Source organism: Lepidochelys kempii, chromosome 14 (genome assembly GCF_965140285.1).
Source record: "Lepidochelys kempii isolate rLepKem1 chromosome 14, rLepKem1.hap1, whole genome shotgun sequence".
Classification (NCBI taxonomy): Eukaryota; Metazoa; Chordata; order Testudines; family Cheloniidae; genus Lepidochelys; species Lepidochelys kempii.
This window is the reverse complement of record NC_136393.1, coordinates 48,780,038-48,804,328: the sequence shown is the minus strand read 5'-3', so window position 1 is coordinate 48,804,328 and position 24,291 is coordinate 48,780,038. Positions and strand designations below refer to the sequence as shown.

The 24,291-nt window shown below is 57.2% G+C and overlaps 3 protein-coding genes across 3 annotated transcripts in view; 1 reads left to right on the top strand and 2 right to left on the bottom strand.

The window, feature by feature from the left end:
• Nucleotides 1–4,466: 4,466 nt before the first annotated feature.
• On the bottom strand, nucleotides 4,467–8,114 carry LOC144929334 (uncharacterized). Its single transcript, XM_078848637.1, has 2 exons — nucleotides 5,564–8,114; nucleotides 4,467–4,843 (listed from the first exon to the last, which is right to left on the bottom strand). The coding sequence occupies exons 1-2, from the start codon at nucleotides 5,736–5,738 to the stop codon at nucleotides 4,692–4,694; spliced, it is 327 nt and encodes a 108-aa protein (XP_078704763.1). The 5' UTR covers nucleotides 5,739–8,114; the 3' UTR covers nucleotides 4,467–4,691.
• Nucleotides 5,812–24,291, top strand: part of LOC140897542 (uncharacterized) — a 37,014-nt gene continuing 18,534 nt past the window's right edge. The window contains exons 1-4 of the mRNA XM_073310257.2: nucleotides 5,812–5,886; nucleotides 9,803–10,262; nucleotides 11,870–11,947; nucleotides 13,909–14,036. Coding sequence (XP_073166358.2) covers nucleotides 5,812–5,886; nucleotides 9,803–10,262; nucleotides 11,870–11,947; nucleotides 13,909–14,036 — 741 coding nt within the window. The remainder of the gene's footprint in view (nucleotides 5,887–9,802; nucleotides 10,263–11,869; nucleotides 11,948–13,908; nucleotides 14,037–24,291) is intronic.
• LOC144929332 (uncharacterized) lies at nucleotides 16,388–21,711 on the bottom strand. Its single transcript, XM_078848636.1, has 4 exons — nucleotides 21,655–21,711; nucleotides 19,459–19,608; nucleotides 18,437–18,736; nucleotides 16,388–17,985 (listed from the first exon to the last, which is right to left on the bottom strand). The coding sequence occupies exons 2-4, from the start codon at nucleotides 19,568–19,570 to the stop codon at nucleotides 17,849–17,851; spliced, it is 549 nt and encodes a 182-aa protein (XP_078704762.1). The 5' UTR covers nucleotides 19,571–19,608; nucleotides 21,655–21,711; the 3' UTR covers nucleotides 16,388–17,848.

The window sequence follows — 24,291 nt, the reverse complement described above, 5'->3', positions numbered from 1 at the left end:
GGGAGAGGCTTAGGGGTGCAGGCTCTCAGCAACACTTACCTCAAGTGGCTCCCGGAAGCAGCGGCATGTCCTTCTCCAGCTCCTATGCGGAGGCGCGGCCAGGCGGCTCTGCATGCTGCCCCATCTGCAGGCACCGTCCCTGCAGCTCCCATTGGAGCGCCAGAGGGGGCCATTGGAGCTTGTAGGAGCCAGAGCGGGGCCATGCCGCGGCTTCCAGGAGCTGCGTGGTGCAGCCCCTGATCCTGCTCCCCGACTGGAGCGCCAGAGCGGGGCAAGCCCCAGATCCCACTCCCTAGTGGGAGCGCGCGGGCTGGCTTAAAATGGCTCGCAGGCTGTAGTCTCAGAAGTAGACAAACAGAAGGTCAGCTACCCCTGAGAAGTCAGGCATGGCGTGCTGCCAGGCCGGCCGTGATGTTGTCGGAGACAGAACTGGAGAATCTCGCTCTGTGACTTTCCCACCCACGGGCCAGGTCCCACCAGCTCTTCATGCCTCTCTGCTGATATGGACAAATCCAAGCACGAGGCAGAAACTAAGGAAAATATTTTTTAAAGTCTGGCTTCTGCCTAGAGATGTTTCTTTTACTTTTTAATCTTATCTAGCCACCTCCAAACATGCCTCCGTGACATATGGTACCTTCGGGGAGCGTCTTGTAACCCCACATTCCTCATTTATATATAATTGTGATCTCACATATACAGCAGGCCTTGTAAGGTATCAGGGGAAAGGTCATGATCTGCTGAAAGTCATTTCTCCCTCCAGAGATGTGTATCATTCAGGCATATGAAGCTATGAGAATTGTGTTGTACGGTTGTCAATAAAACATGCTGTAAATTGGGGAATTAGCCAGATATTAGCTTCCAGAGGCAACAGCACGGAAAGTAACCAATGCCTCAGGCGGGGTGTCAAACAAACAGCCATTGTGCAGCAAGGAGCTACAATGCAATGACTCACCCTCCTGAGGCCACACCAGGGGAATTGCTCAACCTTGCCTGGAGACTCAGCAATGCCGCCCAGACATGCCTGGACTTCTGTTCTCCAAGCACATGGACTGAGGGTATAAAGCAGAACACGGGGGGCCCAGGCTTGGCCTTTGTTCCTGCCCCCATCTATGCTGCAAGCAACCAGGACGCTCTGAAGACTCCAACTGAGGGGACTGGCCCAGATTTCAAGGGTGAAATCTTGTAGACTAGGGACTGCAATATCCAGGGCGGTGAGAAAAAGTGCTTAATCTAGATATTGCCCAGTCTAATAGGGTTGAGAGTTTAGACCAGAGGTTTTCAAACTGTGTCCATGGACCACCAGTGGTCCGCGAGCTCCATTCAGGTGGTCCGCGGATAGTTCCCTCTAAGGTGTGTACCTGAGCGGTTGCACGTGAGAGAGTGAAAGGCCACCCACCTAATTAGGGGAGTCGCGCAGGCATGGTGGCTCCACTGATTAGGTGCCTGGACCCTGGAGAAGATGCACATGTAAGGTGAGGTGGTGGCCTTGGGGGGAATAGGGGGTAAGTGGGAGGGGGAGGTGGGGGGAAGTAGCGTGAGAAGAAGGGGTGGGGGGAATTTGGGACGTGCAGGGCTGCGGTGCCAGCCACTTTCCCCAGCTCCTGGGCTGTGGCTGACGGGGAGAGACCCCCCCAGCCCTTCCCAGCCCCAGCTCGGGGGCTGCTGCAGCGGGGAACAGAGGGCACATCCATCGTATTAGATAGGTAAGACTACTAACATTAAAATATGAGTTGTGTGCTTTTATATGTAGAACAAAAAATGTTTATTATTAAGGGTTTTTTTTACAATAGTTAGCTAAAGGTACAAACAACATTGGGAAAGATCATTTAGTGGTCTGCCGAGACCCTCAGCAATTTTCAAGTGGTCTGCGAAAAAAAAAGTTTGAGAACCACTGGTTTAGACTGCATGCTTATATCTTCTTTTCTTTTGGTAACTACCTCTGACTTGTTGCCTATCACTTAATATCACTTAAAATCTATCTTATGTAGTCAATACATTTGTTTTACTGTTTATCTTTACCAGTGAGTTTACCTGAAGTTTGTGGTAAATCTGCTCAGGTTTTATAAAGGCTGGTGTATATCCACTTTCCATTGACGAAGTGGTGAACCAATTAATAAATTTGCATTTCCCATCTTGAGCAGTGCAAGACGGTATATTCCTGGGGTACAGTGCTGGGAGCTTGTGGGGGCGGGGGGGGGAATTTCATAGAATATCAGGGTTGGAAGGGACCCCAGAAGGTCATCTAGTCCAACCCCCTGCTCAAAGCAGGACCAATTCCCAGTTAAATCATCCAGCCAGGGCTTTGTCAAGCCTGACCTTAAAAACCTCTAAGGAAGGAGATTCTACCACCTCCCTAGGTAACGCATTCCAGTGTTTCACCACCCTCTTAGTGAAAAAGTTTTTCCTAATATCCAATCTAAACCTCCCCCACTGCAACTTGAGACCATTACTCCTCGTTCTGTCATCTGCTACCATTGAGAACAGTCTAGAGCCATCCTCTTTGGAACCCCCTTTCAGGTAGTTGAAAGCAGCTATCAAATCCCCCCTCATTCTTCTCTTCTGCAGGCTAAACAATCCCAGCTCCCTCAGCCTCTCCTCATAACTCATGTGTTCCAGTCCCCTAATCATTTTTGTTGCCCTTCGCTGGACTCTCTCCAATTTATCCACATCCTTCTTGAAGTGTGGGGCCCAAAACTGGACACAGTACTCCAGATGAGGCCTCACCAATGTCGAATAGAGGGGAACGATCACGTCCCTCGATCTGCTCGCTATGCCCCTACTTATACATCCCAAAATGCCATTGGCCTTCTTGGCAACAAGGGCACACTGCTGACTCATATCCAGCTTCTCGTCCACTGTCACCCCTAGGTCCTTTTCTGCAGAACTGCTGCCTAGCCATTCGGTCCCTAGTCTGTAGCTGTGCATTGGGTTCTTCCGTCCTAAGTGCAGGACCCTGCACTTATCCTTGTTGAACCTCATCAGATTCCTTTTGGCCCAATCTTCCAATTGGTCTAGGTCCTTCTGTATCCTATCCCTCCCCTCCAGCGTATCTACCACTCCTCCCAGTTTAGTATCATCCGCAAATTTGCTGAGAGTGCAATCCACACCATCCTCCAGATCATTTATGAAGATATTGAATAAAACCGGCCCCAGGACCGACCCTTGGGGCACTCCACTTGATACCGGCTGCCAACTAGACATGGAGCCATTGATCACTACCCGTTGAGCCCGACAATTTAGCCAGCTTTCTACCCACCTTATAGTGCATTCATCAGCCCATACTTCCTTAACTTGCTGACAAGAATACTATGGGAGACCGTGTCAAAAGCTTTGCTAAAGTCAAGAAACAATACATCCACTGCTTTCCCTTCATCCACAGAACCAGTAATCTCATCATAAAAGGCGATTAGATTAGTCAGGCATGACCTTCCCTTGGTGAATCCATGCTGGCTGTTCCTGATCACTTTCCTCTCATGCAAGTGCTTCAGGATTGATTCTTTGAGGACCTGCTCCATGATTTTTCCAGGGACTGAGGTGAGGCTGACTGGCCTGTAGTTCCCAGGATCTTCCTTCTTCCCTTTTTTAAAGATTGGCACTACATTAGCCTTTTTCCAGTCATCCGGGACTTCCCCGGTTCGCCACGAGTTTTCAAAGATAATGGCCAGATAATTTGATAAGATAATTTGGCTGGTGCCTCTCTCTGTGTGATTCATGAGTGGCTCTGGGAGCATTCACGCAATGTAGCTGGGTGTTGGGTCTCCACATGTGGTTGTGCTGAGTGATCACAGCACCTGGAGGGGTTTGCTGCTGGTCACTAGCAGGGCATTGTGAGAGACTGCCCAGGCTGGAGACAGTTCAGGGGGCACCGCGGTCCCACAGTCCCAGGCTGCACCCCAGGGATCCTGTCACACCCCCATTTCTCAGTCCATCTACATACATTCCCTCCCAATCCATAGACATCCATCCCCACAGATATCCATCCATCCATCCCCATTCATACCTCTCCCTCCAGCCACCCCATCCATCCATGCATCTAACAGCCTATATACCTCCCCTGTCCGTCCATCCATCCATCTACCCACCCATCCATATACATCCATCTCTACCCCACATATATCAATCCATCCATCCCCATACATACCTCTCTCTCCCTCCACCCATATGCACATAAAGACATCCCCCCACACCTTTCTCCCCATACATATCCATCCATCCATCAATCCTCAGATATACCTCCCTATCCATCCCTCCAACCCATATGCTGCGATCCATCCATGATCATACACCCCTCCCTCTAATCCAGATACATCCCATTTCATCCAGCCATCCAATTTCTCCAAATCTATCTGTTGAGCTAATCTTGTGGCATGGAGTTCCACCAGTACAAACTTTTTACAACCTTTTTATGTTTTCCAGGTTTTTTAAATTTAAAAACAAAGACTTTATTTAAAAAAACTGGACCAAGAAACAACCAAACCAATTGGTTACTGATTCAGTATTTTAAAAATCAACTATCCTAGAAATGTACAAGTTGAGATATTTACAAGTGATTGAACATGGGGTGGAAGAGGTAGTGTGCCCATTCGGTGTCATAGGAGAGGGCTCTGGCTGGATGGGTGGTGGGTGCAGCTCTAGATTATCAGGCTGTGCTGGTGTGTTTCACGTGGACGTCTTGCTGGGGTTACAGCCAGCTATGAATCAGCGATCACTGGCCCATGTCTTTGCCCCTCAGTGGTGAATGGGTGAGCACGGACCTTTATAAGCCAGTCCCACATCAGCACCAGCACAGCCATGAACAGCAGGCCAGGGATGACAAGGAGAAACCGGTAGAAAAACAGCGGCCCTGGAATTGCAAGAGCAGCGGGTTAAGGGAGAAGTCGGCTCACCTGGTTCTAGCTCTGGGGGTGTTTGTCACCCCCTCATGGCCAGTTGGGGTATTGCTATTACAAGCACCCTGAAGAACCATTACAGCTGAGATTCAGGTCTGTGTTTACCCACAGTAGGGTCAGTGGATGGGCAGATTTCCTTCTGCCCCTGCCCCCCCTACCAAAAATCCCCCAGTTTACAGGAGTGGTTTGGTTTCTTTGAGCCACAATTATTATAGTACCTAGAAGTCTGACATCAGGGCACCTTTGCACCAGACACTGTCCAGACACCCAGGGAGAGACAGTCCCTGCTACAAAGTCTAAACAGACAAAGGATGGAAGGGGGATCTGAGGCTCAAGGAGGGGACTTTTGCTAGGCCACGTGACAGAGCACAGCCTTGAACCCAGTCGTCCACAGCCATTGCCCGAGGCTCCATGTCCCGGTGCCCCACTCGTTTGTCTGTCCTCAGCCTCACTACTGGGGCTGCCAGCCTGGGAATAGCTGTGGTTTGGGTACCAGGGCGCTCAGACCCACCAACTGATATCACACCTCTTCGTGTCATGACTTGATCTGGGGCCGGATTAGAGCCGGTGCCCCCTAGAGGGGAAATGCCCCAAGGCCCACTTCCTGAACCAGCCAGTCCCCCCTCCGCCTCCCAGCCTGGACCAGAACCAGCGCCCCCCAGAAAGAGACTCACCCACAGCCGTCAAGAGGATGCGGGCCAGGCAGGTTCTGTTCTTCCCCGAGAGGACCCAGTACTCCCCCTCCATGTCTCTCTTCATCTCCTGCACCACGAGGCCCGATGTGTGGAGGATGAGGTGGCCCTTGAAGGCCTGCAGGAAGTAGTATAGACGGCCCCGGATCAGCACCATTAGCCAGTCGCAGCGGGGCCTGTGGGCATTCACTCTGCACAGGGCAACGCTCCCCCGGGGCAGCCGGAGCGGGATGACGGCCGTCGAGCCCCGGGCGACAAAGCGATGCAGGAGGGGGCAGGCGCTGGGAGCTGGGGAAAGACTCAGGGTGAGTAACTCATAGTGGGACCCCAGGGGGGACGGTGTGTGCCATTGATTAGCTGCAGCCACTAGGGGGCGATAGGGTCCTATATGCACCAGTGGGGACGGGGATCGGTTTTACCCAGCTGATGATATGAAATTAGAACTGATTAGCAGGGAAAGGCCCCATAGCTCATTCCCCACTCCCTGAGCCAGCCATTGCCCCACCCTGAGGCTGGATCAGAACAGTGCCCCCTAGAGGGGAAAGGTCCCATCTCCTATTCCCAGCCTCCTTGAGCCAGCCAGTCCCCCACCATGGGGTCAGATCACAGCCAGTGCCCCCTAGAGAGGAAAGGCCCTGTGTCCCATTCCCTGCCTCCCTGAGCCAGCCGACCCCCAACTGTGGGCCCGGATCACAGATGGTGCCCCACAGAGAGGAAAGGCCCAGTGTCCCATTCCAATCCCCCTTGAGCCAGCCTGCGCCCTCTACAGGGGAAAGGCCCCATATCCCATCCTCCTTTATATTTTAATACATTCCCTGTAGACCCCATAGCACTCCGGTATACCCCAATACATCCCCTGATTCCCCCTGGCTATTCCCAGCACACCCCAATACACCTGTACCCCCCAGTATACTGCCTAGACATCCTAATACCTCCCTGTATACCCACCTCCTTACCTGCCACCTTCCCAACATAGGGCAGAGCCCGCACCTCCATGACCCCGCCTGGGTAAAGCCCCCCCAGAATGAGAAGCATGGCCCCATAACCCCCACTCTGCCGCACCCAGCGCCCCCTAGAACTCCCCTCCAGCTGTGTCCCACACCCCCACATCCTGACCACCCAGGGTGCTCCCAGCCTGGCTCGGTGTGGGTGTACTGGGGATGCTGGTTCTATTGCGGGGGGGTCATAATGGCTGGGCACATCGGGTTCTATGCTCAGCACAGAACAGATGTGACAGCAGGTTCCAACAGCTGGATCTCGCCCCCTAGTGGCCGTTGCCTGAGCTGCATCGTCCCATACTGCACCTGGGACGAGGCCAGACAGACCCATCTGGGATGCAGCTGTGGCAGGGGCAACGCCAGGGAATATCCGGACTGAGATGCCCGGGGATTGGGACATGGGGTCTCTCCCTTCTAGGGGTCGTCCGTTCTGACCCAGCCCCGGGGCGGGTGGGGGGAACTGGCTTGCCCAGAGAAGCAGAGAAGGGTTTTTCCCCTTTAGAGGGCACCAGTTCTAAATTTCACACCATCTACTGGGTGGAATATCAGACCCCCTGAGGGGGGTGGGGTGCTACCCTGCTGCCCCCTAGTGGCTGCAGCTGACGTTGGCTCTGGCAAGTAGTTCCCCACCGCTGCCACCAATAATTGCCCAATCATACTGGAAGCAGAACCAGCCTCATCGGGTGAGCGACCTTGAGCTTTCAGGTCATTGTTGCCTGTTGAACCCAGGCGCTCCCCCTGGAGCGCCAGTCAGTGCCGCTGTCCAGCCCGGGGTGGGGGGATAATTCATTTCCACATTTGAAAGGAGCACGAGACGGGAGAACATGGGGGGGGGGGGGGAGAAGAGACACCCAGCGGAAACCCTGGCTCCATCCAGCCGGCCCTGGCTCCAGGCGTCTTCTCGTGTGTGGGAGGGTGTGAGAGTCAAGGCAGGTTTTGTGGACCGGCGGGGAAGGCTAGTGGCGGTGTTGGGTCACGGTGGTGCAGGGAGCTGGCCCCAGGCGAGATGGTCGGGGTGTTCCTGCTCTGGGTCTTTGTGGGTGAGCAAAAGGGTTTTTTGGGGGGGGGGGATGCTGCTTCTACGGGGGAGGGAGAGAGACGGCTGTGGGGAGAGGATGGGGGAAGATGGGAAGGAGAAAAGGGACGAGTGTGAAAGCGAAAAATATTTTGGTTACTTCAAGAAAGAAGGGGGGGCACAGTACCAGGGTACAGTTGGGCATGTTGGGGGGGCGGGGTGTGGTGGGGAGGGGGGGTGCAGGGTGCACAGTGTGGGGGGGCTGTGGTGGTGCTGTGGCAGCTGTGGGGGGCCCAGTGTGAGGGTGTGGGTGAGGCAGTGAGGGGCTGTGTGGTGGGGGTGCGGGGGAGCCCAGTGTGAGGGTGCGGGTGGGGCAGTAAGGGGCTGGGCGACGGGGCCGTGGGAGGCTGGGTGTGGGGGACGCGGGGGCCCAGCGTGAGGGTGCGGGGGGGGCAGCGGGGAGCTGGGTGCGGGGGAGCCGGGGGCGAGGGGGGGGGGCAGCGGGGGGCCAGGCGACGGGGCCGTGGGAGGCTGGGTGTGGGGGACGTGGGGGCCCAGTGTGAGGGTGCGGGGGGGGCAGCGGGGGGCCGGGCGGCGGGGGAGCCGGGGGCGAGGGTGCGGGGGGGGCAGCGGGGGGCCGGGCGGCGGGGGACGTGGGGGAGCCGGGGGTGAGGGTGCGGGGGGGCAGCGGGGGGCTGGGTGCGGGGGACGCGGGGGAGCCGGGGGTGAGGGGTGCGGGGGGGGCAGCGGGGGGCCGGGCGGCGGGGGACGTGGGGGAGCCGGGGGTGAGGGTGCGGGGGGGCAGCGGGGGGCTGGGTGCGGGGGACGCGGGGGAGCCGGGGGCGAGGGTGCGGGGGGGGGCAGCGGGGGGCTGGGTGCGGGGGACGCGGGGGAGCCGGGGGTGAGGGTGCGGGGGGGGCAGCGGGGGGCCGGGCGGCGGGGGACGTGGGGGAGCCGGGGGTGAGGGTGCGGGGGGGGCAGCGGGGGGCCGGGCGGCGGGGGACGCGGGGGAGCCGGGGGCGAGGGTGCGGGGGGGGCAGCGGGGGGCCGGGCGGCGGGGGACGTGGGGAGCCGGGGGCGAGGTGCGGGGGGGGGCAGCGGGGGGCCGGGCGGCGGGGGAGCCGGGGGCGAGGGTGCGGGGGGGGCAGCGGGGGGCCGGGCGGCGGGGGACGTGGGGGAGCCGGGGGCGAGGGTGCGGGGGGGCAGCGGGGGGCCGGGCGGCGGGGGACGTGGGGAGCCGGGGGCGAGGGTGCGGGGGGGGCAGCGGGGGGCCGGGCGGCGGGGGAGCCGGGGCGAGGGTGCGGGGGGGGCAGCGGGGGGCCGGGCGGCGGGGGACGTGGGGGAGCCGGGGGCGAGGGTGCGGGGGGGGCAGCGGGGGGCCGGGCGGCGGGGGACGTGGGGGAGCCGGGGCGAGGGTGCGGGGGGGGGCAGCGGGGGGCCGGGCGGCGGGGGACGTGGGGGAGCCGGGGGTGAGGGTGCGGGGGGGGGGCAGCGGGGGGCCGGGCGGCGGGGGACGCGGGGGAGCCGGGGGTGAGGGTGCGGGGGGGGGCAGCGGGGGGCCGGGCGGCGGGGGACGTGGGGGAGCCGGGGGTGAGGGTGCGGGGGGGGCAGCGGGGGGCCGGGCGGCGGGGGACGTGGGGGAGCCGGGGGTGAGGGTGCGGGGGGGGGCAGCGGGGGGGCCGGGCGGCGGGGACGTGGGGGAGCCGGGGGCGAGGGTGCGGGGGGGGGCAGCGGGGGGCCGGGCGGCGGGGGACGTGGGGGAGCCGGGGGTGAGGGTGCGGGGGGGCAGCGGGGGGCTGGGTGCGGGGGACGCGGGGGAGCCGGGGGCGAGGGTGCGGGGGGGCAGCGGGGGGCCGGGCGGCGGGGGACGTGGGGGAGCCGGGGGCGAGGGTGCGGGGGGGGGCAGCGGGGGGGCTGGGTGCGGGGGACGCGGGGGAGCCGGGGGCGAGGGTGCGGGGGGGCAGCGGGGGGCCGGGCGGCGGGGGACGTGGGGGGAGCCGGGGGCGAGGGTGCGGGGGGGCAGCGGGGGGGCCGGGCGGCGGGGGTGCGGGGGGGGGGCAGCGGGGGGCCGGGCGGCGGGGGACGCGGGGGAGCCGGGGGCGAGGGTGCGGGGGGGGGCAGCGGGGGGCCGGGCGGCGGGGGAGCCGGGGGCGAGGGTGCGGGGGGGGCAGCGGGGGGCCGGGCGCGGGGCCGTGGGGAGCCGCCTAGAGGGGACGTGGGGGGCCCGCACAGCGCCCCCCACCCCCGGCACTCCCGCTGCCTCTCCCGGCAGGCGGCTGCTCCCCGCTCTCGCTGGCGGTGCCGGCTGGCCCGGTGGCCGCGCTCCCCGGGGGCCCGGCCCTGCTCCCCCGCCGCCCTGCGGCTCCCGGCCCCGCCGCCCCCTGTCTTCCAGGTGCGCTGGCGTTTCCAGCCCACGGGCCGCCTGGTGCTGCTGCTGGCGGCCCGGGGCTGCGGCGGGGCGGCCCCCTGGCGCCTGTCCTGCCGCCTGGCCCCTGGGAGCGCGGCCGGGGCTACGAGGGCCGGGCCGGCCTGGGCCCCCGCGAGGCCTCGCTGCTGCTGCGGGGACGCCCGGCCCGAGGACGCCGGCATCTACCGCGTCAGCCTGCTGGGCCTGGACGTGCTGGCCGTGGCCGAGGTCAACCTGACCCTGCCCCCGCCCCCGCCGCAGGTAACCGGGGTGGGGGCGGGCGGGGACAGCCGGGGCGGGGTCCCGCCGGCCGGCCCCTGCCCCGTCCCCCGCAGCTCAGCCCCACCCCCGCCCCACGCCCGTTCCCTCCCCTCCCCTCCCCCGTCCTCCCAGGGGATCCCGCCGGCCGGCCCCTGCCCCGTCCCCCGCAGCTCAGCCCCTCCCCCCGCCCCACGCCCGTTCCCTCCCCTCCCCCCCCCCCCGTCCTCCCAGGGGATCCCGCCGGCCGGCCCTGCCCCGTCCCCCGCAGCTCAGCCCCACCCCCGCCCCACGCCCGTTCCCTCCCCTCCCCTCCCCCCCCCCCTGTCCTCCCAGGGATCCCGCCGGCCGGCCCCTGCCCCGTCCCCCGCAGCTCAGCCCCTCCCCCGCCCCCGCCCGTTCCCTCCCCTCCCCCCCCCCCCCGTCCTCCCAGGGGATCCCGCCCGGCCGGCCCCTGCCCCGTCCCCCGCAGCTCAGCCCCTCCCCCGCCCCACGCCCGTTCCCTCCCCTCCCCCCCCCCGTCCTCCCAGGGGATCCCGCCGGCCGGCCCCTGCCCCGTCCCCCGCAGCTCAGCCCCACCCCCGCCCACGCCCGTCCCCTCCCCTCCCCTCCCCCGTCCTCCCAGGGGATCCCGCGTCCCAACCCTCCCCCGCTCCCTCCCAGGGGATCCCGCGTCCCCAACCCTCCCCCGCTCCCTCCCCTCCCCCGTCCTCCCAGGGATCCCGCGTCCCAAACCCCTCCCCCGCTCCCTCCCCTCCCCCGTCCTCCCAGGGGATCCCGCGTCCCAACCCCTCCCCCGTCCTCCCAGGGGATCCCGCGTCCCAACCCTCCCCCGCTCCCTCCCCTCCCCCGTCCTCCCAGGGGATCCCGCGTCCCAACCCCTCCCCCGTCCTCCCAGGGGATCCCGCGTCCCAACCCCTCCCCCGCTCCCTCCCCTCCCCCGTCCTCCCAGGGGATCCCGCGTCCCAACCCTCCCCCCGCCTCCCCCCTCCCCGTCCTCCCAGGGGATCCCGCGTCCCAACCCCTCCCCCGTCCCTCCCTCCCCCCACCCTCCATGGGATCCCACGTCCCAGCCCCTCCCCCACCCCCTATGGTCCAACCCCTGCCCATCTGCTTTCTCCAGTCCCCATTGGATCCCCACATTGCAAACCCCTCCCCTCCCCTCGTGTTCCCGTCCCTCCCCCATTCCCTGCTTCCTATCCTCACCCCCATCCCCCGTGGGATCCTGTAACCTTGTTCCCCCACATATATGGGGATCCTGCCCCCCCACATCTCCCCAGCAGAGATCCAGCATCCCCGCTTCCCCCATGGGGGATCCCACCCCTACCAGGGATCCTATATCTCTGATCCTTCCCCGCATGGGGATCACCCCCGCAGGGTTCTGGCATCCAGCTGTCCCCACGGATCCCATTGCAAAGCTGCCATCCCGCCCTACTCTCCTACCCTGGCCAGCCCCTGTCCCATGGTGCTGCCCCCCACCCCCGTCACGGCCTCTAGTCCGCTCCCTGGGGAGGCCCAGCTAGTGCAGAGTTGAACTCAGCAGCCCGGCAGGGGATCCCTCCCTCCTGCCAACCCCCTCACCCACCCTGCTCTGGCTTGTCTCCCTACAGACCCCAGTCTCCCTACAGACCCCACCACCGTCCTGCCTCCCACCTCGCCAGCACCTGCCAGCAGCACCGAACTGCAGGGTGAGGAAGGAGAACAGAGGGCACAGTGTGGGGGGGTGGGGTGGAGGGGGCAGGTCTTGGTGTTTACAGCACCGAGCTGGGACTCAGGGGATTTCGGCTCTGTTCCTGGCTCTGTGTCGCATCCCACAGTATTCTTGCCAGCACGTTAAAGAAGTATGGGCTGGGTGAATGGACTGTAAGGTGGGTAGAAAGCTGGCTAGATCCTCAGGCTCAACGGGTAGTGATCAATGGCTCCATGTCTAGTGGGCAGCCGGTATCAAGTGGAGTGCCCCAAGGGTCGGTCCTGGGGACGGTTTTCTTCAATATCTTCATAAATGATCTGGAGGATGGTGTGGATTGCACCCTCAGGAAGTTTGCAGATGGCACTAAACTGGGAGGAGAGGTAGATACGCTGGAGGGTAGGGATAGGATACAGAGGGACCTAGCCCTGGTCTACACTACGGCGTTAGGTAGAATTTAGCCTCATTAGGTCGTTTTAAAAATGACTGCGTCCACACACCAACCCGTTCCGTCAATCTAAAGGGCTTAGTGAGGACGCACTCCACTGACTTAATGCGCTTAGTGTGGACATACGCAATCGACTGTATAAAATTGAAATCTAAAAATTGACTTCTATAAAATTGACCTAATTTCGTATTGTAGACATACCCCTAGACAAATTAGAGGATTGGGCCAAAGGAAATCTGATGAGGTTCAACAAGGACAAGTGCAGAGTCCTGCACTTAGGACGGAAAGAATCCCAGGCACCCCTACAGACTAGGGACCGAATGGCTCGGCAGCAGTTCTGCAGAAAAGGACCTAGGGGTTACAGTGGACGAGAAGCTGGATATGAGTCAACAGTGTGTCCTTGTCGCCAAAAAGGCCAATGGCATTTTGGGCTGTATAAGTAGGGGCATTGCCAGCAGATCGAGGGACGTGATCATTCCCCTCTATTCAACATTGGTGAGGCGTCATCTGAGTACTGTGTCCAGTTTTGGGCCCCCACACTACAAGAAGGATGTGGAAAAAAACTGGAAAGAGTCCAGCGGAGGGCAACAAAAATGATTAGGGACTGGAGCACATGACTTATGTGGAGAGGCTGAGGGAACTGGGATTGTTTAGTCTGCAGAAGAGAAGAATGAGGGGGGATTTGATAGCTGCTTTCAACTACCTGACAGGGGGTTCCAAAGAGGATGGATCTAGACTGTTCTCCGTGGTGGCAGATGACAGAACGAGGAGTAATGGTCTCAAGTTGCAGTGGGGGAGGTCTAGGTTGGATAATAGGAAAAACTTTTTCTCCAGGAGGGTGGTGAAGCACTGGAATGCGTTACCTAGGGAGGAGGTGGAATCTCCTTCCTTAGAGGTTTTTAAGACCCGGCTTGACAAAGCCCTGGCTGGGATGATTTAGTTGGGGATGGGTCCTGCTTTGAGCAGGGGGTTGGACTAGATGACCTCCTGAGGTCCCTTCCAACCCTGATGTTCTATGATTCTATGATTCTTTCCCCAGGCCTCCGGTTCCCAGCTTCGCCCCCTGTGGCCCTGCGTCCCGGGTCTCCGCTCCAGCCCCTCTTATGTTACGTCTACCCTGCACTGTGAACCCGGATCTGTGGGCCCCGGGGCTTGCGGCCTGGAGTTGCCTGCTCAATCTGGCCTTATGGTGGTTGGCCACGGGGCTCCCAGCTGTGCTCACGCGGCCGCCCTGCGCTGCGCAGACCTTCTGTCTCGGGGCCTGAGCCCCGTCCGCACTGCAAAACAGTCCTGGTCGTGTGGGTCAGTGGAGGTTCCTGGTCCAGGCTTCTCGGCTTAGATCCCAGCTCTCCTGTGCGGCGTCATGACATTGAGGGCCGGGGTGATCCATGCTTGACCCCCCCGCCCCCCAATCCCGTGACAGGCAGGCGGGTGTGTGCGGAGCGGGGCGGGTGTCGGTGAGCCCTAGGGCTGTGCTGTTGAGCAGGGCTCTGAATTTGGTTTCCTCTCTGCAGGGGACACGGCGCCGCCCCTCGCCCCGGTATGGGCCACGCTGGATGGAGGGAGAGCTGTGATGCCCAATGCTGTCCGGCTGTGCCTAGCGGGCCTGGTTCTCTGCCTCCTGGTGCTGATCGTGGGCGAGGTGAGCGGGTTCTCCCCCCTTTCGTGTGTCTGTGTGTGTGTGAATGCTGCCCCCTGCTGGAGGAAATATGTTATACATGCCTTGAACCGTGTGTGTGCGGGTGTGAGTGAGTGAGAGAAATAACACTGCCCCCTGCTGGAGGGAACGTCTCACACCCCATTTGCCCTTGTGAATCACACTGGATTCTCTCTGTGTGTGTCCGTCCTCATATCTATGAGTGGAAAGGTAGCTTAACATGGCCTCTGCCCCTTAACGCCCCCTACCACACCCACTAACTGGGCTCCTACTTGGAAACACTCCCTGTCGCCCGCTGAATGATCAGAGTCAACTTCACACTGTGATTCCCTTCCCCAGTATGTTCTGTCCATGAGAAACAAGGACACCTCGGGGACAGGTTCACCCACAGATGCTGCTGCAACCGTCACGACACTGTCGACGATATACGTCCTCCAAGAGATGCCCATACCAGATGGCTCAGAGGAATTATATGCCAGCCTAAGTTTCTGATCCTGCTGTATGATTGCACACACATGCTGCCGTTTCTCCTCTCAAACCCACACTTACCATCATCATTAGGTGGAATTGTGTTCCTGCAGCAGTGAGTTCCACCGGTTGCTGCCACACTGCTTAGTAACCTGAGACACTGTGGTGAAATCCAGTGCAAGCCTGCCATGCTCTCTGCCTGAACGGTCTTTCGTTTAAGATTGGAAGGGGCTGATGAGACGAGAAAGAACAGATGTCAAGCTCCCCGGTGAGAGCCCCACCTGGTGTAAATGTGTGTCGCTTTGCTGGAGTCAGTGCGGCCAGACCCCCAGCAGGTGTGACTCAGCCGTCACTTCATTGCAATCAATGGGGCCAGATCCCTGCAGGTGTGAATCAATATTGCTCCGTAAAGACAAACACACCAATTCCCAGCTGGTGTTACTTGGCGTCCTGTCGCTGAAGCTAGCTCAGGACCGGTGGATCCACCGAAGCTGGAATTTCCCATCCCCCGCCCTCCTTCGCTTTTATCATGGAAGAGAAGAGCGTGATACATTAGCCAACACTTTCTTCTCATTTTCATTTCCCCCTCGCATTTCCCACTGCAGACTAAAGCTGCCCAAGCTTTAAGCATAATATCACATGGGATCTTCTTGCATTTTGTAGTCACCCCACATCCTGTTTGGGTCACCAGTGAGATTTGGATCCAGGGACCAGACAAAAAATTCCCTCTGATAACCACTGGGAGGAGTTATTTGGCCGGGGTTAGACTAGATGACTTCATTTTCCCTTCTGGCCTTAAAATCATCCCTGACATCTTTGAAAGCATCCCTGCATTTTACACTGGTTGAAACGTATAGGTCTATGTTCATAACTGGAAGTGTGTTTGTTATCTTTAACCCACTGGCAGCAAGCATTCATCTGATTGTTAGTAGAGCATCTCTCAAATGGAATTTCCTTTATTCTCAGCGCTTGTTCTGTTTGCAGACCTATGCAGTATACATCAAGCAAGTTTGTATGTGGCCGTATAAATAAGTGGCACTGAATTTCAACGGTTGGTCTTAATGACTGTATGACACAGACTTTTCTTTACGCTTCAGTGCATAATAAATACACGTTGCAGCCACATCCTTTGAAGTGCTTTGTGTGACGGGTTGGGTCACAGAAACCGCCTTGGGACTGCCGCCTGATGTGCTGAGATTACCTCTGAGCCCGTTTTCCCTGCCAGCCTGGGACTCCAGAACCCTGCCTTGTTGAGCCAGACATGCTAGTCCTGCTGCAAACACAGACCCAGGTCTGAACCATGTCCCCCAGAGCTGCAGGCTTTAACTGAAAGCCACTTAGCAGGTATTCCTGTCTCCAGCACCCAGTACCCAGTTCCCAGTGGGCTCCAACCCCCCAATAAATCTGTTTTACTCTGTATAAAGCTTATACAGGGTAAACTCATAAATTGTCCGCTCTCTATAACACTGATAGAGAGATATACACAGCTGTTTGCTCCCCCACGCGCTATCTCAGAGTTCTCGGTCAAGTAATAAGCAAAAGTGATTTATTAATCACTTTTATTAAAAGTAGGATTTAAGTGGTTCCAAGTAATAACACACAGAACAAAGTAAGTTACCAAGAAAAATAAATAAAAACACTCAAGTCTAAGCCTAATACAGTAGGAAACCGAATACAGATAAAATCTCACCCTCAGAGATGTTCCAATAAGCTTCTTTCACAGACTAGACTCGCTTTCTAGTCTGGGCCCAATCCTTTCGCCTGGTACAGTCCTTGTTCCAGCTCAGGTGGTAACTGGGGGATTTCTCATTACTGCAGCCGCCTTGTTCTGTTCCACCCCCTTATATACCTTTGCACAAGGCGGGATCTTTTGTCTCATTGGGTCCTCACCCCTCCTTCTAAATGGAAAAGTCCCAGGTTTAAGATGGATTCCAGTACCAGGTGACATGGTCATATGTCCTGTGAGACCCTGAAGCCTTCATTCTTCCCAGCGTGACTCACAGGAAGGCTTGCAAGTAAACAGAGCCATCTACAGTCAATTGTCCTGGTTAATGGGAGTCATCAAGATTCCAAGCCACCATTGATGGCCCACACTTTGCATAATTACAATAGGACCTCAGAGTTATATTTCATATTTCTAGTTTCAGATACAAGCATGATACAGTCATACAAATAGGATGACCACACTCAGTAGATTATAAGCTTTGTAATGACACCTTACAAGAGATCTTTTGCCTGAAACATATTCCAGTTACATTATATTCACACTCATTAGCATATTTTCATAAAATCCGATGGAGTGCACCGTCACACTCTGCATCACAAGCCGATCTGAGCAGGGCAGTGTGGTGGCCAGGCCCCATTGAGGGGCAATTTGCATCTTCTGTGATGACAATGTTCTCTCTCCCTTATTATTTATATTACAGTCACACCAACCAAGATCAGCCATTGTACCAGATGCCCTAGAGCCTTACTGACAGTCTTTACCTTGCAAGGCTTATCATCTAAATACACGAAAGGCTTATTATCCTCATTTTACAGAGCGGGAAACTGAGGCACTGAGCAATGCAGTAACTACCCATGGTTACACAGAGAGGCTATGGCAGAATTGGGGATAGCGTACAGTCCTGTAACACAAGGTCAGCCTCCCTCTCAAATGAAGTTTACCAACCCCTTAAGCATGTTGATATGTCAAGTACCATCATTAGGGCTCAGAGTCAACATCCCAAGGGGTATTTTGGCTTGCATGACTCTAGAGACCACCACCACACTGTGGGCACTCCACTATGCCAGCACTGGTTTACTGTTTCAGTAGGACCTGGAGCTCCATGTTCAGAGATCAGTTTGGAAGTGGCATGCACACCAAGTGAATTCTGGGATATGGGGAAGGCGGGCAGGGGGAAACTGTGGTCCTTTGATCCCTTTTCTCACGGGTGCTCTGGGCCTCTGAGAAGTGTCCCACAATGCAGTGCAAAAATTACCTTGGTGAATTCTGGGATACAGCATGGAGGCAACCCCCGCTGGCCTCCTGGAACTATCCTACAATCTAGTGCAAAATTTACCCAGTGGGCCATAGAGCACCTGGGTTAACTACCCACGATGCAATGCACCATGCACGGAGGCGTGGCTCAGCTTGCACCAGCGCTACTGGAAGTGTGTGACTATGCACACACAGCTGTGGATTCACCACTGCGTGTGTTACCCGGGTAGAACGCCTACGGAGACCAGCCTTCAGCTGTGTGGATAATTAAGGGAGTGGTGGGCAGACCTCTGTGTCCCCAACACACACAAACAGCGACAGGCTGATTTTGGGGGATCCCTGGTCACATCTACAGCCTTCTGTCTTCACCTTCTTGGTCGCCCACGGCTATCCTCGCCCACACGTCCTTTAGCTTCCAGCCCACAAGGGCTAGAACCGCCGAAACTGGAATGAGAAGGAGCAGGTACCATCTCCAATCCACAGGTTCTGCAAACAGAGAGAGGAAGGAAGTTTGTTCCAAGGCTGGCTACTGCGGGGGGGGGGGGGGGGTTCTTTTATGGAAAAAGTTAATTTGCATCTCATGGTGCGTACCCTAACCTCCAGCCCTATTGGCTAGTCTGAGTTCTTGCTCCTTCTCCCAGAAATTCCATCTCGGACCGAGGCCCCCCTGTTCCCGATCACTGTTGTCCAATGATACATTTCTCTGAAAAGTTTTGAGGCATGGTCAGCTTGCTCTAGTAGCTTCACAAGATGGGGCAGTGCGGTCCCTGGCCCTCACAGAAGTTTCGGGACGAACCGGTGGTGGGCATTTTACGTTTTCATTCAGGGGAGTGCATTGGGTTGCTCCACCCCCCGACTGAGATGGAAAATTCCCCCACCCCTCACCAAACCCTCCGAGCAAACAATGAGGCTGAGCCGCCCCCTGGGCTGAATTTACCCAACACCACCAGATGGAGCCGGGCCAGGCACGTCGCATCCAGATCTTGGAACATGTAGACTCCCCCGTCCCCGCTGCGTACGCCCTGCACCGCGAAGTCGCCCCCGGACACAGAGACCCGCACTTGGAAGGAACGCAGCAGCTGGTGTGATGTCCCGTTGATGAAGGTGTAGACGTGGTCCCATGTCAGCGTGGAATTGTGCCACTTGTAAAGGTCCAGGGTGGCGGGCAGGTGAAGCGGGACGCGCAAGGAGCTGCCCCTGGGCACAGAACAGTGGGCATGGGGGCAATCGCCAGCGCCTAGAAGGGGGAGCAGACAGGGACCGGCGTGTGAGAGAGGAGAGCATGAGGTGGCAGGGCTGTGGGGCTATGAGTGGGAACGTGATGTAGACAGGGCACTGGATACGCATTCAGAATACCCAGGCTCCATCCCCAGCTCTGCGTGGGGAGTGGAGTCTAGTGGTTAGAGCAGGTGGCGGGATGGAAGTCAGAACTCCTGGGTTCTCTCCCCGGCTCTGGGAGGGGTGGAGGGTCTGGTAGGTTAGAGCAGGTGGAGGGCTGAGATCCAGGACTCCTGGGTTCTCTCCCCGGCTCTGGGAGGGGTGGAGGGTCTGGTAGGTTACAGCAGGTGGGGGCTGGGGGCCAGGACTCCTGGGTTCTCTCCTCAGCTCTGTGGAGAGCATGCACCTGTAATGCCTGAGCTAAAAGAGCCATCTGTGTAACGCCAAATCCTGTAGCGGATTTATCAACCTCTATGTGGTTCAGCCACTAGAGGGAACCAGAGGGCCACACTGGTTTAGCACAGGTTACAGTGTGCGTGTCCCATATAGACTAGAGGATAACAACCTACTACTTCTGCTCTCAAATGGAGTAGCCCTTTTAGCTCAAGTGGTAAAAGGCTCTGATGGAGGTCCTAGGTTCAGATCCTGTTGGCGATCCGTGTTGATGGGATAGTGACATCAATAATCAATGTGCTGGAAGAAGGTTGAAAGTTTCAACAGAGCAATCGGCTTCTCGGTTACCTGATGGCTCAGGTTGGCATTGGATGGAGGTAACAGCCCTGGAAAGCAGCAGGAGGAGAAGGCAACTGTGCCCCACTGTCCTCCAGAGATGCCCCGCAAGCCTGGGAGCCATCGAGATGTGTAGGATCAGCGTGTCTGAGGAGGCTTTACCTGGGAGAGGAAACCCAGTGAGAGGGATAAAGAAGCGAGCTGGGGTGGGAGGCAGATGGACTGATAGAGAGAGAGGAGAGAGCATGGGAGGAGGAGATTGTTGAGAGAGGGAACCCTCCAGGGAGTGAGGGATGGGAAGAGTGTGAGAGACAGATAATAGAGTGATACACAGGAAACCTCGAGTGGGAATGCCACGTGCAGGGAGATAGCTTCACTCCACATTGACCCTCGATCTGAATTGAGCCCTGATTCCATTGGGGTCACTCTGGATTTACACCGGGGTCACTGAGATCAGAATCCAGCCTTGACTCCATTGATATCAGTGGGATCACTCCGGATTTACATTGGACTCACAGAGGTCAGAATCTGGCCCTGAGTCCACTAGAGCTGGTTGGGAATGGGGTGTTTCCATTCCACAGGAAATCCTAACATTTTGCGGGGGACGGGGGGGGGGGAATTGTTCTGAATTGGAACAAAAAGCCAAACTTCCCCGCAAAATGAAAATGCCAAGCTATTTCAGCTCGGGGCCACCGAATTATTTTGTTTCAAAAGGGTCAAAAGTAGACCAGGGCAAATAATGATTTCTCCCCCACCCCCGGCCCCGGTTTGCCGACAATTGTGGGGAGGGGGGATTTATTTTGGGCTGAATGAAAAAATGCAGTTTGTAAAATTTCTGGCACATCATCAAGTCACTAAGCGCCGTGCTAATTATTTGGAGGCAAGCAGAACATTAGGGTTGACCAGAAGCGAAATGTTTCGTTCCAGTTTGGGCGCTTTTTAAAGGGGTGGGTTTTTCAAAACAAAGCCACAGGGAGTTTCTAAATGAAAAGTTATTTCAACCCAAAGAAACCAGCAACCAAAAATTTTCATTTAAAAAATCTCCAACTGAGACATTTGGATGTTTTTCAAACAATGTGAAGGTTTTTCTCCCCCCGCTTTCTTACAATTTAGCCAAATAGACACAAATCCCTTAAATGTTTTGGGGTCACCGAAGCTGCTTTGTCCACCAGAAAAATATTTTGCCCAGAAATTTCACCAGCTCTAGTCAAGATGTTTTATTTTGGGGGGAGGGATAGCTCTGCGGTTTGAGCATTGGCCTGCTAAACCCAGGGTTGTGAGTTCAATCCTTGAGGAGGCCATTTAGGGATCTGGGGCAAAAATTGGGGATTGGTCCTGCTTTGAGCAGGGGGTTGGACTAGATGACCTCCTGAGGTCCCTTCCAACCCTGATATTCTATGATTCTATGAAAGCCGCTGTCAAGCCTCATTTTGTCTTTATCTTCTGATCTTTCTATTCTACTTATTAGTAACTAGATTATACATAATATTAAATAGAATATCTAAAGTATAATAACATGCAAATGAATATTTTGCTATCATACACGTGTCCAAATAAAGAGATAACGCTGGAATGCTGTGGTAGCCATGTCTGCCCTAGAAGTTGGTCCAATAAAAGAGATGAGCTCACCCACCTTGTCTCGCTAACATTGAAATGAAACATTTTGACTTGTGGAAAAGGCCATCAAAATCAGCGTGTTCCCACGAAACAATCGGACGCTGATGAAATCGGGCGCTGTATTTTTCAACCGAATGCTCCCGTCGCAAAGAAATTGACCAGCTCAATTTTTGAACCTGTACTATCCAGAATCAAGGTACCTTTGGACTCAAATCAGGAATCGGAGCAAGGTTTCCTGACAAAGCTGCTTTTCTAGAATCGGGGTGGGGGGTGGGGAGGAAGGGGGAGACTTTGCACAGAAAGCCATCCCTGACGTCAGGGAGGAAATACAGGCAGCCAGGAGTTGAGAGACACCCTCATCAAAGCAATGCTTTGGATGTGTGCCAGAGAGATGAACCCGGCGTACCTGGGAATTGGACTCCTCCCTGCCATCCCCAGATGGGGAAGGTGGATACAGTTAATCCCTGAGAGCGGGGACAACAACCTCCCTGGATTCTGCATGGGGACGCTCCAAGCAGGACCTAGCAGTGGAACAAGTGGGAAGGCAGCTGATCTCCAAAGACATCCAGCCTCCTCCACGTAGCTACTCACCTGCTCAGCGATCAGGCTTGATCTCAACCCTCGGCCTGCTGGCACAATTCTGGGTCCAGGCCCTGCAGTGGGAGCTGAGCTATTTATGCTCCCCGCGGCGGATTTTCCCCTTCGTCATGTTGCTGCTTAGCTCGCAAACCGCAGTTCTGCAATGAGCCGGTGCTGCAAAACCACCACGCACTGCAAACCTGGTGGGGAAGAAGGAGATCAAACATCCCAGAAACCACAAAGGCCCTCAGCGTTGCTCAAGGCACCACGCAGTGACTAGATAACTTGCCCATGACGGGATGTTCACCCCAGACCCACTGGGATGGGGTAAAGGAGGCTGAGAAGGGGGCTGATTAACTTGAGAGGGAATGAGGCAGGATAAGCAACCCCTGATTTGGGAATAGAGCCCAGCTGACAAGGAACAGGCAGGGCTATGGCAGAGCCAGGAAGCTGGCGGCAGAAGGAGCTGCCTTGAGTGATTCTCCAGCCATGGACTGGGAGACGAGGAACCAGGGGGAGAAGAGAAGCTCTGGGGTCCTGGCCCTGAGGGAAGGACATACCCAGAGGAGGGTGGAGAAAGAGCCCGATAGAGGCAAAGTAGGAAGCAGCCTGGGGAAACCGTAACAAGGTAAGGGGCTGTGCAGACCTTGGCTGCTGGCTGTAAGGCCCCTGGACTGGAACTTGGCGTAAAGGGTGGGCCCAGGTTCCCCTACCAGCCACGGGGGAAGTGGCACAGACCAGGCAGTGGGGCAGAAGGCTGCCTAGGACAGTTGTCCAGTGGGAAGTTGGGATGCCAGAAGGTGAGGACTATAGTGACCTAGTCAGAGGGCCAAGCCATGAAGAACGAGCACCCTGAGTCGCAGGGAGAGGTGGCTGGGTACGCGGACGAGTGTCAGAAGGGAGCCTCAGGTCTGGCAAGAGCTAATCCCCAGAGAGGCCAGCAGGAGGCACCCGAATCGTGAGTGACCTCCATGACACTGCCCCCAGGGAACATTTCTTCCTGACCGCTGTATGAAAGCGCTTGAGCGATGCCCTGAAGCATGTGGGTTTTAGATCTCACCCCAATCTCTTACGTCTGCACTTCAGTCCGCGACGTTGTGGCTAAGAGCAGGCGTAGGGAGGTGGTGTCAGTGACATAAAGGCCTCTTGGCAAAGCAAGCAATGCTCGTCTCAGACCCGACAAACTCACTCCATCAAATGCCTTGCTCACCGGGTGTTTGTCCATCAAGTGTAACGTATAAGGTCTCTACTGAAATTAGCCGTGTTCAGGATCATAGAGTGATGTGCGCACAGGTAGCTTTTAAGGAACATTGTAACTGGTCTTCAGTTTAGAAGGTGTCTACAGGGCTTGTTAGTGCAGGGGGCTAGTTGCCACCCATCCCTGGCTAGCCGGCGATGTCATCTGAGGCTCAGTTGGCTGCCTTTGCCCCGATCTTGAACAGTCAAGGGAACACCATCAAAGGCAATGGCCAACAATACATCCCACGTGGAGGTATAAAAGGAACGTTGCAGCATCCCGGGGATCACCAGCTGTATGGATGAAGCCAAAAGACTGTTTCAGCATAACACAGAGGATGCTTTGAACCCACCCATGGAGGTGCCATGATGAACGGGGGTGTTTTGGGCAGAATCGGATCACGCTTTCTTGTTTCTAGTGGAATCGCCGTCCTTCCTGAAACAAACCCGCTTGTGATTCGTGGTGTGGTTTACAGGAGCGGTGACATAAAGTGAGGGGGCCCGCTGCTCCTTCGGGGGCAGATCTCTGTGAGTAGCCAGTGTCAGGGCTGGATGTCACAGGGGAGTGCAGCAAAGGGGTGCGGGGACTGGGCTCCACCTATTGTTAACTTGCAAGCCAGAGACAGGACTGGCCTAGCCCGGAGGAGGGGGCTTGAGAAGCTGAAAGGCTGGTGGGGTTAGGGAACTGACCACCAGTTCCTGTAAGCAAGACTCCCTCTCACTGGAGGCAGGGGTTAACCAGGTGGGTGCCCCAAGATCCAGTGTATACAGCCTTGGGGAGATCCTTACTGGAGACTCTCTGGCGTCCATCATTCACACAGGCTCTTGCTAAGTTGGAAAGGGCTCAGATAAGAGCCGCGCAAAGGACTTGAGGTCTGTGAGAGCTGCCTTCTGGCGCTTGATCTGTTTAGCTCACCCACAGCCCGGATAACAGGTAGCTTGATCACAGTCTATAAGACCCAACATGGGGAGAAGATTTCTGCTAGCCATGGGCCGTTTAATCATAGCAAATACAGAGGGTCCCAAAACAATGGGTGGGGTTAGGAGAGGTCAGTAGGGTTCTGTGAGATTCACCTTGTCTCAGGGTACAAGAACCAAAAGAAAGTTGATGGTGTTGAAAGGAGGGCACTTGAAACCAGATCAAAGGAAATAATATTTCCTCTCAAAGCATGCAGGTAGCCTGCGGAACTCTCTGCCACAAGATTTCAGTGAGGCCAAGGGCATAGCTTCATTAATTCCACACGTCAGTCTCCAGGCCTGCCCGGCACAACGGGGCCCTGATCTCAGCTGGGGCAGGGCTTGTCTCTCGCTGGGTGTCTGGGCAGCGCCCGGCACAACGGGGCCCTGATCTCAGCTGGGGATGAGGTCTCATTTGCTCTGTAACACCCACAATAATCAGGGTCTGTCTGCATG

Coding starts and splice junctions, on each gene's coding strand:
- LOC144929332 (XM_078848636.1), bottom strand. CDS start 19,570: ATGGCTCCCAGGCTTGCGGGGCATCTCTGGAGGACAGTGGGGCACAGT. Junction 18,737..19,458: donor ATGCCAACCTGAGCCATCAG/GTAACCGAGAAG, acceptor TCCCCCTTCTAG/GCGCTGGCGATTGCCCCCAT. Junction 17,986..18,436: donor GCTCCATCTGGTGGTGTTGG/GTAAATTCAGCC, acceptor CTCTGTTTGCAG/AACCTGTGGATTGGAGATGG.
- LOC144929334 (XM_078848637.1), bottom strand. CDS start 5,738: ATGGTGCTGATCCGGGGCCGTCTATACTACTTCCTGCAGGCCTTCAAG. Junction 4,844..5,563: donor CATCCTCTTGACGGCTGTGG/GTGAGTCTCTTT, acceptor TTGCAATTCCAG/GGCCGCTGTTTTTCTACCGG.